The sequence below is a fragment of the Stegostoma tigrinum genome, chromosome 26, assembly GCF_030684315.1.
Source record: "Stegostoma tigrinum isolate sSteTig4 chromosome 26, sSteTig4.hap1, whole genome shotgun sequence".
Lineage (NCBI taxonomy): Eukaryota > Metazoa > Chordata > Chondrichthyes > Orectolobiformes > Stegostomatidae > Stegostoma > Stegostoma tigrinum.
Genome location: NC_081379.1, coordinates 37,735,891 through 37,750,378, shown reverse-complemented (window position 1 = coordinate 37,750,378; position 14,488 = coordinate 37,735,891). Strand labels below are relative to the sequence as shown.

Genomic DNA, 14,488 nt, shown 5'->3' with positions numbered 1-14,488 from the left:
GCAGATGTGCAGGTGAACATCTGTTTGATGTGGACGGTCTTCTTGGGGCCTGGGATGGAGTTGAGGGAGGAAGTGTAGGGGCAGGTGTAGCACTTCCTGTGGTTGCAGGGAAAAGTGCCGGGTGTGGTGAGGCTGGAGGGGAGTGTGGAGCGGACAAGGGAGTCACAGAGAGAGTGGTCCCTCTGGAAAGCAGATAAGGGCGGGGAGGGAAAAATGTCTTGGGTGGTGGAGTCGGATTGCAGATGGCGGAAGTGGCGGAGGATGATGCGTTGAATCCGAAGGTTGGTGGGGTGATATGTGAGGATGAGGGGGATTCTGTTTTCGTTGTTATTGTGGGGTGGGGGTGGGAGGGATGAGTTGCGGAAAATGCGAGAGACACGGTCAAGGGCGTTTTCAACGACTGTGGAGGGGAAGTTGCAGTCCTTGAAAAACGAGGACATCTGGGATGTCTGGGAGTGGAGGTGCATTCTATGTAGCTGTGGGAGTCAGTCGGCTTGAAATGGATATCAGTTTCCAGGTGGTTGTCACAGATGGAAACCACTTCTTCCTCTCCCGCACTGTCTCCCACCTTCCAACAAAAATGCCACCCCATTCCCAATTCCTTTGCCTCTGCTGCATCTGCTCACAAGATGAGGCATTCCACTCCCGGACATCCCAGATGTCCTCGTTTTTCAAGGACAGCAAAATCCCCTCCACAGTGATCAAAAATGCCCTTGGCCATGTCTCTTCCATCTCTCTCCAACCACTCTCTGTGTGACTGTCTTGTCTGCTCTACACTCCTCACTGGTTCCACCAGCCCTGGCACTTTTCCCTGCAACTGTAGGAAGGGCTATACCTGCCCCCACACCTCCTCCCTCACCCCCATCCCAGGCCCCAAGAAGACCTTCCACATTAAATAGATGTTCACCTGCACATCTGCTAATGTAGTATATTGTATCCACTGTTCCCAATGTGGCCTCCTCTATATTAGGAAATCCAAGCGGAGGCTTGGGGACCGCTTTGTGGAAAACCTATGCTCGATTTGCGACAAACGACTGCACCTCCCAGTTGCGAACCATTTCAATTCCCACTTGCATTCCTTAGACGACATGTCCATCCTGGGTCTCCTGCAGTGCCACAGCGATGCCATTGGAAGACTGCAGGAACAGCACCTCATATTTCACTTTGGAACCCTGCAGCCCAATGGTATCAATGCGGAGTTCACAAGCTTCAAAATCTTCACTCCCCTGACTGCATCCCAAAAGCAGCCCAGCCCGTCCCTGCCTCCCTAACCAGTCCGTCCTTCTTCCCACCTATCCACTCCTCCCACCCCAAGCACCACAGGCGACCTCCTGCTTACCAGCCTCATCCCACCCCCTTGACCTGTCCATCCTCCCTGGACTGACCTATCCCCTCCCTAACTCCCCACTGACGCTCACCTTTACTGGCTCCATCCCCGCCTCTTTGACCTGTCTCTCTCCTGTCCACCTATGTCCTCCTCTATCCCTCTTCCAGAGCTGCTGAGTTTCTCCAGCACATTCTGTTTTACAATTGTATGATAAAATATACTATATTTCCACTACACAAACATACAAATTGCCGTTTCATCATTAAATGCAACATTTAATGCTCAATACAAGATAGTTTGCCAGTAAGTCTGTAAACAGCCTATCTAAGGACTAGTTAATATATCTGTTTTCGGTTGCCTAGACCTTATATATGCTTCCTTTTCCCTCTTTGCCAGTCTCACAATTTCACCTGTCATCCATGGTTCCCTAATCTTGCCCCCTCTATTCCTCATTTTCACAGGGACATGTCCGTCCTGCGCTCGAATCAACCTCTCTTTAAAAGCCTCCCACATATCAAATAAAGTGTGTTTAATTTTGAATATGCTACAGAAAAGGGAGAGGATATTGGGGGTGACAGAGATGTAGACCAGAATGTTTTAGAGAGATCAGTCCCTTTGGAATGATAAAAGCAGAAGGCAGGGACAGCTGTGTTTGGTGGTGGCATCACTTGGGGGTGGAAAAATTGGCAAAGTACGTGTTTAATACAGAGACTGTTGGTGTAGAAGATGAAAGCAGGAAGAATGTGATACTTATTCTGGGAAGTGAGGAAGAGTGAATGAAATAGAACAGACATGGTTGAGGGCTTTTTTAAAAATTTATTTGTGGTATGTGGGCATCGCTGGCTGGTCAGCCTTTATTGCCCATCCCTAGATGCCCTTGAGATGGTGGTGGTGAGCTGCGTTCTTGAACCACTGCAGCCCATGTGCTGTAGGTTGACCCACAATGCCTTTAGAGAAGGAATATCAGGATTTGACCCACAAACAGTGAAGGAATGTTGGTATATTTCTAAGTCTGGAAGGTGATTGGCTTGGACAGGAACTTGCAGGTGGTGGTGTTCCCATGTATCTGCTGCCCTTGTCCTTCTAGATGGAAGTGGTCATGGGTTTGGAAGGGGCTGTCTGAGGATCTTTGGTGAACTTCTGCAGTGCACCATGTAGCTGGTACACACTGCTGCTACTGGGCATCGGTGGAGGGAGGAGATGCTTGTGGATGTGATGCCAGCCAAGCTGCCTGCTTTGTCCTAGATGGTGTCAAGCTTCTTGAGTGTTGTTGGGGCTGCACCCATCCAAGCAAGTGGGGAGTATTCCATCACACTCCTGGCTTGTGCCTTGTCGAGACAGGCTTTGGGGAGTCAAGAGGTGAGTTACTCGCTGCAGGGGAATGGAATAGAATTCTAACAAGAATCAAAGGTATAAGGAAGTGTCTTCAAGGTGATATGTTGGGTGGTGAGAGGATAATAGGCCATTAAAAGCCATTGGAAGAGATATCGGCCCTCCATCCAATCCATCATCTTCCATCACTCGTTTCAATCATGGGAACTTGAAAATATATGATTCAATCTTGAATTTGTCTTTTTCTCATTTTCAGGTGCTCAGAATTCATGTCAGAACAGTTGTGGACAAAAGCTGGCTGATTGTTCCTGTCATGTGACTTGTGAATCGTTGGCTACATGTTGTCCAGATTACAGGGACTTCTGTCTCCGTGTGTCTCCTCAATCTGGGACCTTAATGGGAGGAGCAGATTTTGTCATTGTTAATGCAACATTTAATGCTCAAGACAAGATAGTTTGCAAGTGAGTCTATAAATAGCCTATCCAAGGACTAGTTAATATTAGGCGTGTTTAATTTTGAATATGCTACAGAAAAACACATTTTTAAAAAAATCCAGAGATAAGAGTATTTTACAATATAATTAGTGTTATTTCCATAATGTATCATTTGTTAAATGGTTGGGTGCATAAACTGGATTACAGCTTGGATTAGTTGGAATAGCCTAATCGCTATTCATCAGGATAGATTTTCAATTGGTTTCAAGCTTGATGTAGCATCTGCATTCGCTCCCTGAGGCTCCTTTCACTTTGCCTTCATATGTAAAATAGATATCGCAGATCTAGAGCCTGCCTGATTTTGTTTCCCACTGTTTGTGACAGTTCACCATTTACTCTGGCTGTCTAATTTGGATAATTTTTAATTAATGCCTATCTTCAAAAGGCAGTGTTGCAAGATCTCAGTTATACCGAGTATTGGCGCATAGTAGCTATTGCATTGTAATGATACAGAGCCTAGGATGGGAATCAAGTTGTTTGATATGAATCACAGATTTCATAGAATTATTACAATGCAGAAAGAGGCCATTCAGCCCATTTCATTTCCAAATAGGCATTTCATTTAGTGCCATTTTCTGGCGTTGCCTCTGTAACCCTGCACATTGTTCATTTTCAATCATCAATCTCTCATTTGGATGTATCAATTGGATCTGCCTTTACTACACTGACAGGAAATGCATTCCAGACCTCACTCCTGACAGCACCTGAAAGCTTTCTCATGTATCTCTTTTACCAATGACTTTAAATCCATCATTTCCTTTCATGAGCGGTAACTCTCTATTTACCGTGAGTAGTCCTCTCATGAGTTTCATTTCTATTTTCCTTCCTTTCTCTAAGAAAGCACAGTCCTAACATCTCGAGGTAGCTTCGCAACTGAGTTAATTATCCCTGGAGCCATTCTCATTACTCTGTGCATTCTCTTCAAAGCATCACATTCTTCTGAAAGTGTGGTGTCTGTAACTGGATGCAATACTCCAGCTGATGCGTAAATCTTTTTTTAAAAAGAAGTTCATCTTAACCACTTTGCTCCTGTACTCTGTACCCCTCTTTATAAAGTCCTTTAGAGCTCTAACTTTAATTTTATATCATGTCTCTGCATTCTTCCCATTAAAATGAATCACTTCAAGTTTTTTTTACATTGAACTTCATCTGCCATCTGGCTGCCCATTCTTTCAACTTGTATATTTCCTTTTGAAGATCTGCACTTTCTTCCTCACAATTTACAGATCTTCTAAGTGTTGTATCGACCACCCATATTGAAATTGTGCACTTAAGAACAAGGTTCAGGTCATTTATATATCAGGAAAAGCAAAGTCCCAGCACTGATGTCTAGTGAACTCCACCACAAACCTTCTTCCAGCTCAAAAAACATCCATGAATAGATATGATGCTTTGTTGTACCTGGAGCATTCCACTCTTTGGTGTAACTTACAGAGAGCTCTGGAGCTGGGTAACCACTAAGACGTTTGTTGCATTGCAGCAGACTAGATCTGGCTTACATGAGCCTATGTATCTGTACTACTGTTCTTGCTAAAACGCCTCCATATCTCTCCACTGATTGTCCCAGACTGTCTGTGTGTGGTACCACCATACTAGGTGATGTGAATCATGCTCTTCCAAATATTGAGGCTTGCATGCATCACTGCTCTTCAAGTCTTCATCCTCATTATCATATTATTACATACATTCATATTTTTACATTTACAAATACACACACACACACACACACACACACACACACACACACACACACACACACACACACACACACACACACACACACACACACACCCCACCCCATTTCCCACAAGCCTCTGACTTCATAGCTTCACTTGTTTTGAAGGCTTCATGTCTCTCCCAGAATGTGTTTTTGTTTGACCTGGACAAATGGTAATCTGTGAGGGAAGGAAAAAACAGAGTTAACATTTCGGGTCGGGTGACCCTTCCTCAGAACTGAGGAAGGGTTACCAGACATGAAACGTTAACTCTGCTTTTTCATTCACAGATGCTGCCAGACCTGCTCAGCTTTTCCAGCAACTTCTAATTTTGTTCCTGATTTACAGCATCTGCAATTGTTTCGGTTTTTATTTTGAATGGTAATCTGTGTTGTGCAACTTGATTCTTGACTTGGGATGGTTTTCCTGGCAATATGAGGTGTCCTGTTCCTCTTGAATTTCAGGTTCAAATTTCATCTTATGGCACTTTCTGCTGTGTGTATGACACTAAATCTTTGTTGATCGTTATCTCTCTGGATCATCATACCTTCCCTGTTTTGATCACATAAACATACTTTCTGACCTTCCCACAAATTTGGTAAATTTCTGATAATACAGGAATACTTTTACCTGGTAAAATATTGTGGATTCTGGAAGTCTAAAACAAAGATAAGAAATGCTGAAGAATCTCAGCAGGTCTGGCAGCATCTGTGGAGTGAGAAACAGAGTGAGCTGTCTGAGTCCAGTATGACTTTTCATCAGGACTTCATGTTCTAACCAGGCTATTCCCACTTGGCCCATAGGCTTGAAGGTTATCACGCTTCAAGCATGCATTCAAATACTGTGAGGTTTCCCACCTCAACTACCCTTCCAAGCAGTACATTCCATACTCTGGGTGAAAGCATTTTTCCTCAATTCCCCTCTAAAGCTCCTGCCTTTTACTTTAAAATCACGGCCTTGTTATTAGGGTCCAATTGACTAGGAGGAACAGCTGCTGCCCATCCAGCCTGCCCATGTGCCTTATAACCACATGCATCACTATCAGGTACCCCCCTCTGCTTTCTCTGCTCCAAAGAAAATAACCTAAGCTTATCCCACTTCACTTGGTACCTAAGATGCTCCATCATTCTGGTGAATCTCCTCTGGACCCCGTCCATTGCAATCACATCCTTCCTATGGTGTAATGATCTGGACTGCACACACTACTCCAGCCGTTGCCTAACCAAAGTCCTGTACAGCTCCAATACAACCTCCCTGCTCTTACAATCTATAAAAACAGAGTTAACATTTCGGGTCCGGTGACCCTTCCTCAGAGCCACAATCCTCGCCCAACTAAGCTAATTTTGAAGATAATAAAATGTGAGGCTGGATGAACACAGCAGGCCCAGCAGCATCTCAGGAGCACAAAAGCTGATGTTTCGGGCCTAGACCCTTCATCAGAGAGGGGGATGGGGAGAGGGAACTGGAATAAATAGGGAGAGAGGGGGAGGCGGACTGAAGATGGAGAGAAAAGAAGATAGGTGGAGAGGAGAGTATAGGTGAGGAGGTAGGGAGGGGATAGGTCAGTCCAGGGAAGACGGACAGGTCAAGGAGGCGGGATGAGATTAGTAGGTAGGAGATGGAGGTGCGGCTTGGGGTGGGAGGAAGGGATGGGTGAGAGGAAGAACAGGTTAGGGAGGCAGAGACAGGTTGGACTGGTTTTGGGATGCAGTGGGTGGAGGGGAAGAGCTAGGCTGGTTGTGTGGTGCAGTGGGGGGAGGAGACGAAGTTGGCTGGTTTTGGGATGCGGTGGGGGAAGGGGAGATTTTGAAGCTGGTGAAGTCCACATTGGTATCATTGGGCTGCAGGGTTCCCAAGCGGAATATGAGTTTCTGTTCCTGCAACCTTTGGGTGGCATCATTGTGGCACTGCAGGAGGCCCATGATGGACATGTCATCTAAAGAATGGGAGGGGGAGTGGAAATGGTTTGCGACTGAGAGGTGCAGTTGTTTATTGCGAACCGAGCGGAGGTGTTCTGCAAAGCGGTCCCCAAGCCTCCGCTTGGTTTCCCCAATGTAGAGGAAGCCACATCGGATACAGTGGATGCAGTATACCACATTAGCAGATGTGCAGGTGAACCTCTGCTTAATATGGAAAGTCATCTTGGGGCCTGGGACAGGGGTGAAGGAGGAGGTGTGGGGGCAAGTGTAGCATTTCCTGCGGTTGCAGGGGAAGGTGCCGGGTGTGGTGGGATAGGAGGGCAGTGTGGAGCGAACAAGGGAGTCACGGAGAGAGTGGACTCTCCAGAATGGGCACAAGGGTGGGGATGGAAAAATGTCTTGGGTGGTGGGGTCAGATTGTAGATGGCGGAAGTGTCGGAGGATGATGCGTTGTATCCGGAGGTTGGTCGGGTGGTGTGTGAGAATGAGGGGGATCCTCTTTGGGCGGTTGTGGAGGGGGCGGGGTGTGAGAGATGTGTTGCGGGAAATGCGGGAGACGCGGTCAAGGGCGTTCTCGACCTCTGTGGGGTGAAAGTTGTGGTCCTTGAAGAACTTGGACATCTGGGATGTGCGGGAGTGGAATGTCTCATTCCCGAAGGTTGCAGGAACAGCAACTCATATTCCGCTTGGGAACCCTGCAGCCCAATGGTATCAATGTGGACTTCAAAAGCTTCAAAATCTCCCCTTCCCCCACCGCATCCCAAAACCAGCCCAGTTTTTCCCCTCCCCCCACTGCACCACACAACCAGCCCAGCTCTTCCCCTCCACCCACTGCATCCCAAAACCAGTCCAACCTGTCTCTGCCTCCCTAACCTGTTCTTCCTCTCAATTATCCCTTCCTCCCACCCCAAGCCACACCTCCATCTCCTACCTACTAACCTCATCCCACCTCCTTGACCTGTCCGTCTTCCCTGGACTGACCTATCCCCTCCCTACCTCCCCACCTATACTCTCCTCTCCACCTATCTTCTTTTCTCTCCATCTTCAGTCCGCCTCCCCCTCTCTCCCTATTTATTCCAGAACCCTCACCCCATTCCCCCTCTCTGATGAAGGGTCTAGGCCCTAAACATCAGCTTTTGTGCTCCTGAGATGCTGCTGGGCCTGCTGTGTTCATCCAGCCTCACATTTTATTATCTTGGATTCTCCAGCATCTGCAGTTCCCATTATCACTGAAGCTAATTTTGAACCCAACTTGCCAAGCCATCACAGATCCCGTGGGCTTTTACCATTTTTTAAAAATCAGTTTTGTGTTTCTTATTCTTTTAATAAAGAAAGGACTTCTATTTATAAAGCTCCTTTGAACTTTAGGATGCCCCACAGTGCTTTCCAGCCAATAAAATATTTTGAAAGATTCATTGCAATCTTTCATAAACAGAATTATCACATTGCCTGAATAATGAATGCTTTTATGTTGCTGATTGAGAAATAAGTATTGGCCAGAACATTGAGAATAACTCACATGCTCTTCTTTAAAATACTGGCATTGGATCTTTGATGTTTACCTGAGTGGGCAGCTAAGGCCTCCATCATTTAACATCACCACTGAGAGGTGAAGACCTGGCAGTGGAACGCCCCCTTTTTGTAACCCAGTGGACCGCCTGCCTTGTTTTCCTTTCTACCAAGTCTTCTAATGAGAATCCACGACATTTTGACATTGAACGTGACAGGGCGAGAAACTGAGCCTCGCCTTATCCCAGTATGAAATTGGCATTCTGCTTTGATTTCATCTGCGAGCATCAGACAGTTTTGGCTGTATCTTTATGCAGAAAATTGCTGTCAGTGCTATCGTCCGTACCTCTGCCTTTGAGTTCAGACGTTGCTGCTCAGAATTACAGGCTGCGATCTCATGAATCCCAAGTTCATTGAAAGGTCTTATCTGATGCATGTTTCACTCGGATAAAATTTCAGCACTATACCATTTCAGGTTCAAGTCAGACATTCGTACCAAAGGTTACGTCGATGCTGAAAATAGGGCTCACTGCATCTCACCATTGCTGTATGAAAATGGAAGGATACCATTCAAGTTGTCAACAGATAATGGAACAACCTTTGAGCGCAGCGGGACATGGGTGTCAGGTCAGTCAACTTCCTTTAGCTAAATCTTTTCTTTTATTCTTTCAGAGAAGGTGGACTTTAATGGCAATGTCACCCATCCAAAACTGCCCTTCAGAAGGTGGTGATGAGCTGCTTTCTTGAATGGTTGGAGTTCTCCTGGTGTAGGTATACTCTGAGTGCAGTTGGCAAAATTTCTTGGCTTGCAGCAGCCATTAAACCCATTAAATAAACGAATTTATGGAGGTTTACATGAGGTTCACAGTTCACACAAAGAAGGCAGACCACTTTATTGCTATCACCTCAGTGAAGCCAACAAGCATTATTGAGCACAAAGAAATCTCAGGGCCATGTAAAGCTGATGAGACTTGCTAATCCGAGCCCTTTGGAAAATGTGCTACTGTCAGATGCTAAGCGTCTAACCATGCCTGTCCTGCAGAGGGATATGACGATTTTTGGAATTTTCCATTGAAAGGTTGCATTAAGGCAAATGGGACTATCCAACCACCATAGCAAGGCCTCTGTAAAGTGGAGAAGATACAACTTCAGTGTAACAATCTGTCATTTCCTGGTCTGTGGGCATGTATTTGTTCTCCACTCAGTGACTGCCCAGAGCAAAGTGACAGGCTCAATTTTACCAAGATTGTCACGTGCCAACATTGGGCTCAGTTCCAGGTTTGGCGCGACTGTGATGGAAAGCTGTTGTCCCAGAGGCAGCTAATTAAGAAACTGGCCCTTGACATTCTGCCTGAACATAGAACTGTGCAGCACAAGAACAGGCCCTTCGGCCCAGCATGTCTATGCTGAACGTGATGCCATTCAAAACTAATCTCTTCAGTCTGCAAATGGTCCACGTCCCTCTAGTCACTGCCTGTTCTTGTGTCCATCTAAATGCATCTTAAACATTGCTATTGTATCTGCTTCTATCATCTCCCCTGGCAGCATGTTCCAGGCATCACTACTCTCTGTATCAAAAATTTTCCTTGCACATCGCCTCTAAACTTTACCCCTCTCACCTTAAATCTATGCTCCTGGACCTCGATTATCACCCTATCCATGCTCAACATAATTGTATGTATTTCTATCAGGTCCCTCAGCCTCTAACTCTCCAATGAAAGCAATCCAATTTTGTCAAGTTTTTTCTTATAGTAACACACTGCTGGCAACATCCTGGTAAACCTCGTCTGCACCCTGTCCGAAGCCTCCACATTCGTCCAATAGTGTGGGCTGGTTAATGTCAGCCAGGGAAGCAGCAGGCCCAATCAGACCCATTGTGGGGTTGCCCTGGTGACTGTCCTCTGGGCAATGGTGGGTATTGCCCATTTTAAGCTGGGGGCAAATGCAGCCCTAACCTTTGGAGAGCCATGGGTATGGATGCATATTACATCAACCCAAGGAGCATTGTGTTCCAGTGTTCTGGGGAATAACCGTTTGATAAAAGTGTTGTTCAAGATGGTGGCTCTTGACAAAATGTCAGCGAAATACATTGGGCAGGTTTTCTGAGGAGTAGCAATCACACCTTGATTGCCATTGTACTCCTCTTCTACAGAACAAAGAAACTCTTCATTTTTGACAGGACATGCCAATCAGGGCTGGGCCCCCAAGGTCCATCTATGCCGTTATGTGGCCATTGGAAAATCCAGGCCATTGAACTCCATGGATCCAATGTATCCTGGAGGTTTGAGGCCTTGACACCCGAACACCATTAAAGTTGCTGACTCCAAATTTATCAAATTGAACTATGTCATTATAACACGATGTAATCTTATTTAGAGCTATCAGAGCTCCTGTTCCCGGTTCCTCTCTGCTCATTTGAATGTAGTTAATTGTCAGCATTAGCAGATGACCAAAACCTTGGCATTTACTACCTTAGACAATTATGGCATATTTGCCGCAACAAGTATGATTGGAACAGTAAATTATTTAATTATCTTTGACTTACCAGTGATTGGGATGTGATAAACTAGCTTTTTAAGAAGGATGTGACTTGTGGTCATGTCTAGAATTGGATGGGAAGTTTACCGTAGTGCCAGCTGAGAAACACGATCAGTGATATTTGAACAGGTACATCATTCTACTGACTGACAACTTTCTTAATATTCTCTCATGAGAAGTTCTAACAAGGCCAGCATTTGTTGCCTCTCCCAAATTCCCTTTGAAATGAATGGCCTGCTCGGTGCTTTCAGAAGGAAGTTAGGAGATAATCACATTATAGTTGGCATAGAACCAAGCCAGGCGTGAGCAGCAGATTTCCTTCCCTGAAGATCATCAGCAAACCAGAGGGTATTTAACAGCAATTAATGTCATGCTTATCATTGCTGAGACTGGCTATTTGTTGAATTTAAAATCTCATCAGCTGTGGTGGAGCGATTTGAACCCGTGTCACTAGACCGTTAGACCGTTAGAGCCTCTAGTTTCCTAGTCCAGGGACATTTCCATCATATCCCTATTATTGCATTGTACGTGAGTTATTTACTCATTGTGTCTGGCCCTGTACTGTGCAGCAATCACTGGGATTGGAGGTGTGGAGTGCCATGCTGTGAAAGGTATGTTAGTGGCTGAATGTCAAGGACTTCATAAGATAACGCAGTCAAAGATATCCTTGTAACATTATGCACTGCCGCATCTTGTCAGATGATTCCAATCTGTAAATTTGTTTCTGCTGGGAAACAGAGCAAGGTTGGAGGGGTGAGGAGTGTCCTTTGTCACAACGTTCTACAGATTGCAGGCCGGTCATGGAATTTTACAACTTCAGATAACTTGTAGCAGTTAATCTGTAACAATATAGCCACAAATGATTGTGGAAAATTGATGTCGATTTACAGGAAGAACATGAAGGGTACTGAGAATTCTCCTCAGCTCAAATAGGGCTGAGAACAATAGGAACCCTTCTCAAAAGGTGAATGCTTTTAGTGTCAGAGATAGTCGGAACTGCAGATGCTGCAGAATCTGAAATAACAAGGTGCGGAGCTGGATGAACACAGCAGGCCAAGCAGCATCAGGGGTCTAGGCCCAAAACGTCAGCTTTCCTGCTCCTCTGATGCCACTTGGCTTGCTGTGTTCATCCAGCTCTACACCTTGTTAACGCTTTTAGTGTTCTAATTAGTTCTAATGAACCATGAATATGCCACAATTTACCAATCATAAGCTCCTTGAACTTTGCTTTCCGAGTTGGAGTGCTTAATGAACCCCTTGATTAGATTGCTGTTCTGCAATCATACCTAGCTATCCATTCTACTATTTTTGAATCTGCAAAGCATTTCGTATTCTGCAAAAACTTGCAAAAACTTTCTTTTTTTTGAATGACACAAGTATTCAAACTGTTCTCTGAAAAGAGGGAATGAATAGCTTTTGGAAGTGGGTTGTTACAGATTTGTATAAATGCTACTCTGATGAAGATAGTCCATACAACTGAGATACTTCAATGTTCTTTCACCAATCAACCCAAGACAGTGAACTCTAATCCAGCATGTGGCTGAAAAAAAAATCAATGATCAGCCTTCACAATTCAATAATTTCTCAACATTAATTGGCCTAATTGGGAGACCAAAGTTTAAGGAGCTTATAATCTTCAACATTTGACCTGACATTTATCTCTGTTCAATTAACATGAATAATAAATAGCTTACCATTTAGTAATATGAATATTCAAGGCTGATGTTTTTCATAAGTAAGTGGATCGAAGGAAAAAGCAGGAAAGTGGAGTTGCAGTTATTAAATAAGTCACATTCTCAATGAATTGGGGAGCAGACTCGTTGGGGTGAATGGCCTAATTTTCCTCCTAAATATTGTAGTCTTATTTATTTGGTGTTTAGTCCTTACCTGTGCAAGGGTGTACATTCAGAGCTGCTCCTACTGCCAATTGACCTGCTGCACATTCTTTGCTAAAGCAAGTAGGAGGCAAAAAGCACAACGCAATTGATTTAGCTGAAACTGTAAGATCATGGTGCAATGATAATTTTGAACCATTTCACACTCTTGAAAGACATGGCAGGGTACACATTGAACTGCTAGCGTTTGGGCATCAGCTGCTCATCAAATATGACACACAATTTCCCTTCCACTCAACCCTGGTGAAATATGAATTCGATGCAGTAGGGCACTCAGAGTGTGGAGCAATGCCCGCAAGTTTCAGCTCAGAAATTGCAACAAATTAGTAGATAAGGGAATCAGTTACTGCAGTTTCCAGCCATTGCTCCCTGTAATACCACCAACAAAGAATCAGCCCTACCTTGTATATTTAATTGAGGTTGAATACACAGGCTGTTACATATGTGTAATGATTGTATGTATTGCTCAAGTAGAGGTGCCAACAACAGATTCCCATTCAGTACCATTTATGGACAGTGTACAAAGGATATTCAAAACTGTTCAAATGTTCATTTTGTTTACTTTCTTAGAAAAACGTCCCTTTGGGATTCAAACATGAAAATATTGGAACAGGGCCCATGTACAGTATGTGAATTAATAGGGAAGAGATAAATGAAACTTGATGAATTCCAAACAGCACACAAATGGGAATGATGCACAAAGGATAGGTGCTTCTAGTTTATAGTTTGTAATAGTTTGCACAATACTTGCTCAATATTTAAATGGAACTGTCCAACAGTTCACCATGGTATTTTCTAAATATTTACTCTATTGCAAATAAACCCTCGGCAAAATACAATAATATCAAACTGGCATAGTTTCTTCAGATTTTTACATCATAAAGCAACTCTAAAAATGTTTACTTCGGAAGTGGTTGGGTCCCTGGTTACATCCTTCAGAGGTGCTGTTGCTATGAAACTAGGGAAGGTAAACATTATCGTGGTTTGTGCATTTTACAGAATAATTCAATATTTGCCCTAAGAGTCATAAATTTGTCAAGGCAACAGAATAAGGCTGCAAAATTTGCCCAGAGGACTCTTCCTAGCCTGGTGCTCCCTTCGTGTTTGCAGTGTAACTGAGGAAGGTTATTGCTGGGGGAAAGTGTAGATAGCCCTTGCAGTATGACCATGTGCAACCTTGGCTCAAGGAGGCCCAGCATTGGCTAGCACCACGTTGAATGGGTAACAGCAGTCTGTCTTGCAGACAGGCACATGGGCACAGGTAGAATGGCAGAGACAGGAGAACAGATGCTGGCACTACAGGGTAGCAGCTTGATGCTACATGGAACCGCTGTCACTTCCCTGGCTTCAGCATGGTTTGGTGTGTATGTGTGCGTGTGCATGTGTGTGGTTTGCTCCTGAAAACTAAGTTTGGGGCTCCAGGGTGAGCAGATGCAGACCCTGAAGATACTCAGGCAGCAGCCAGTGGAGGCTCCAATGGTTTGTTCACTCCCTCATTGTCTTGCTGACCCCAAGACCAGCCTCCAACAACAAATCCGTGCCAACATTCAGGCTGCCTTTTCCCATGTTGCGAACATCACATGATTTCACACTTTAGCCATTACTGACATCCTTGTCTATAGGTTAGTTACCTCCAGACTTAATTATTCTAACACACTACTGGCTGAACTGTCGTTGTTTGTCTTTCATCACCTTGAAGCGATCCAAAACTCTGCCTATGCACCCTGACTCCCATCGCCCCTGACCGACAGTAGCCACC

At 44.7% G+C, this 14,488-nt stretch overlaps 1 protein-coding gene across 9 annotated transcripts in view; it reads left to right on the top strand.

Annotated features, from left to right (window-relative positions):
* The window catches only part of susd2 (sushi domain containing 2), a 138,489-nt gene that overhangs the window by 44,756 nt on the left and 79,245 nt on the right, over window positions 1–14,488 (top strand). For 8 of the 9 annotated variants that reach the window (XM_048556401.2, XM_048556400.2, XM_048556402.2 and 5 more), the window contains 2 exons: window positions 2,916–3,120; window positions 8,772–8,923. The exons of the other annotated variant lie outside the window; for it this stretch is intronic. In XM_048556401.2, the coding sequence (XP_048412358.1) occupies window positions 2,916–3,120; window positions 8,772–8,923 (357 nt within the window). The remainder of the gene's footprint in view (window positions 1–2,915; window positions 3,121–8,771; window positions 8,924–14,488) is intronic. 9 annotated transcript variants of the gene reach the window in all.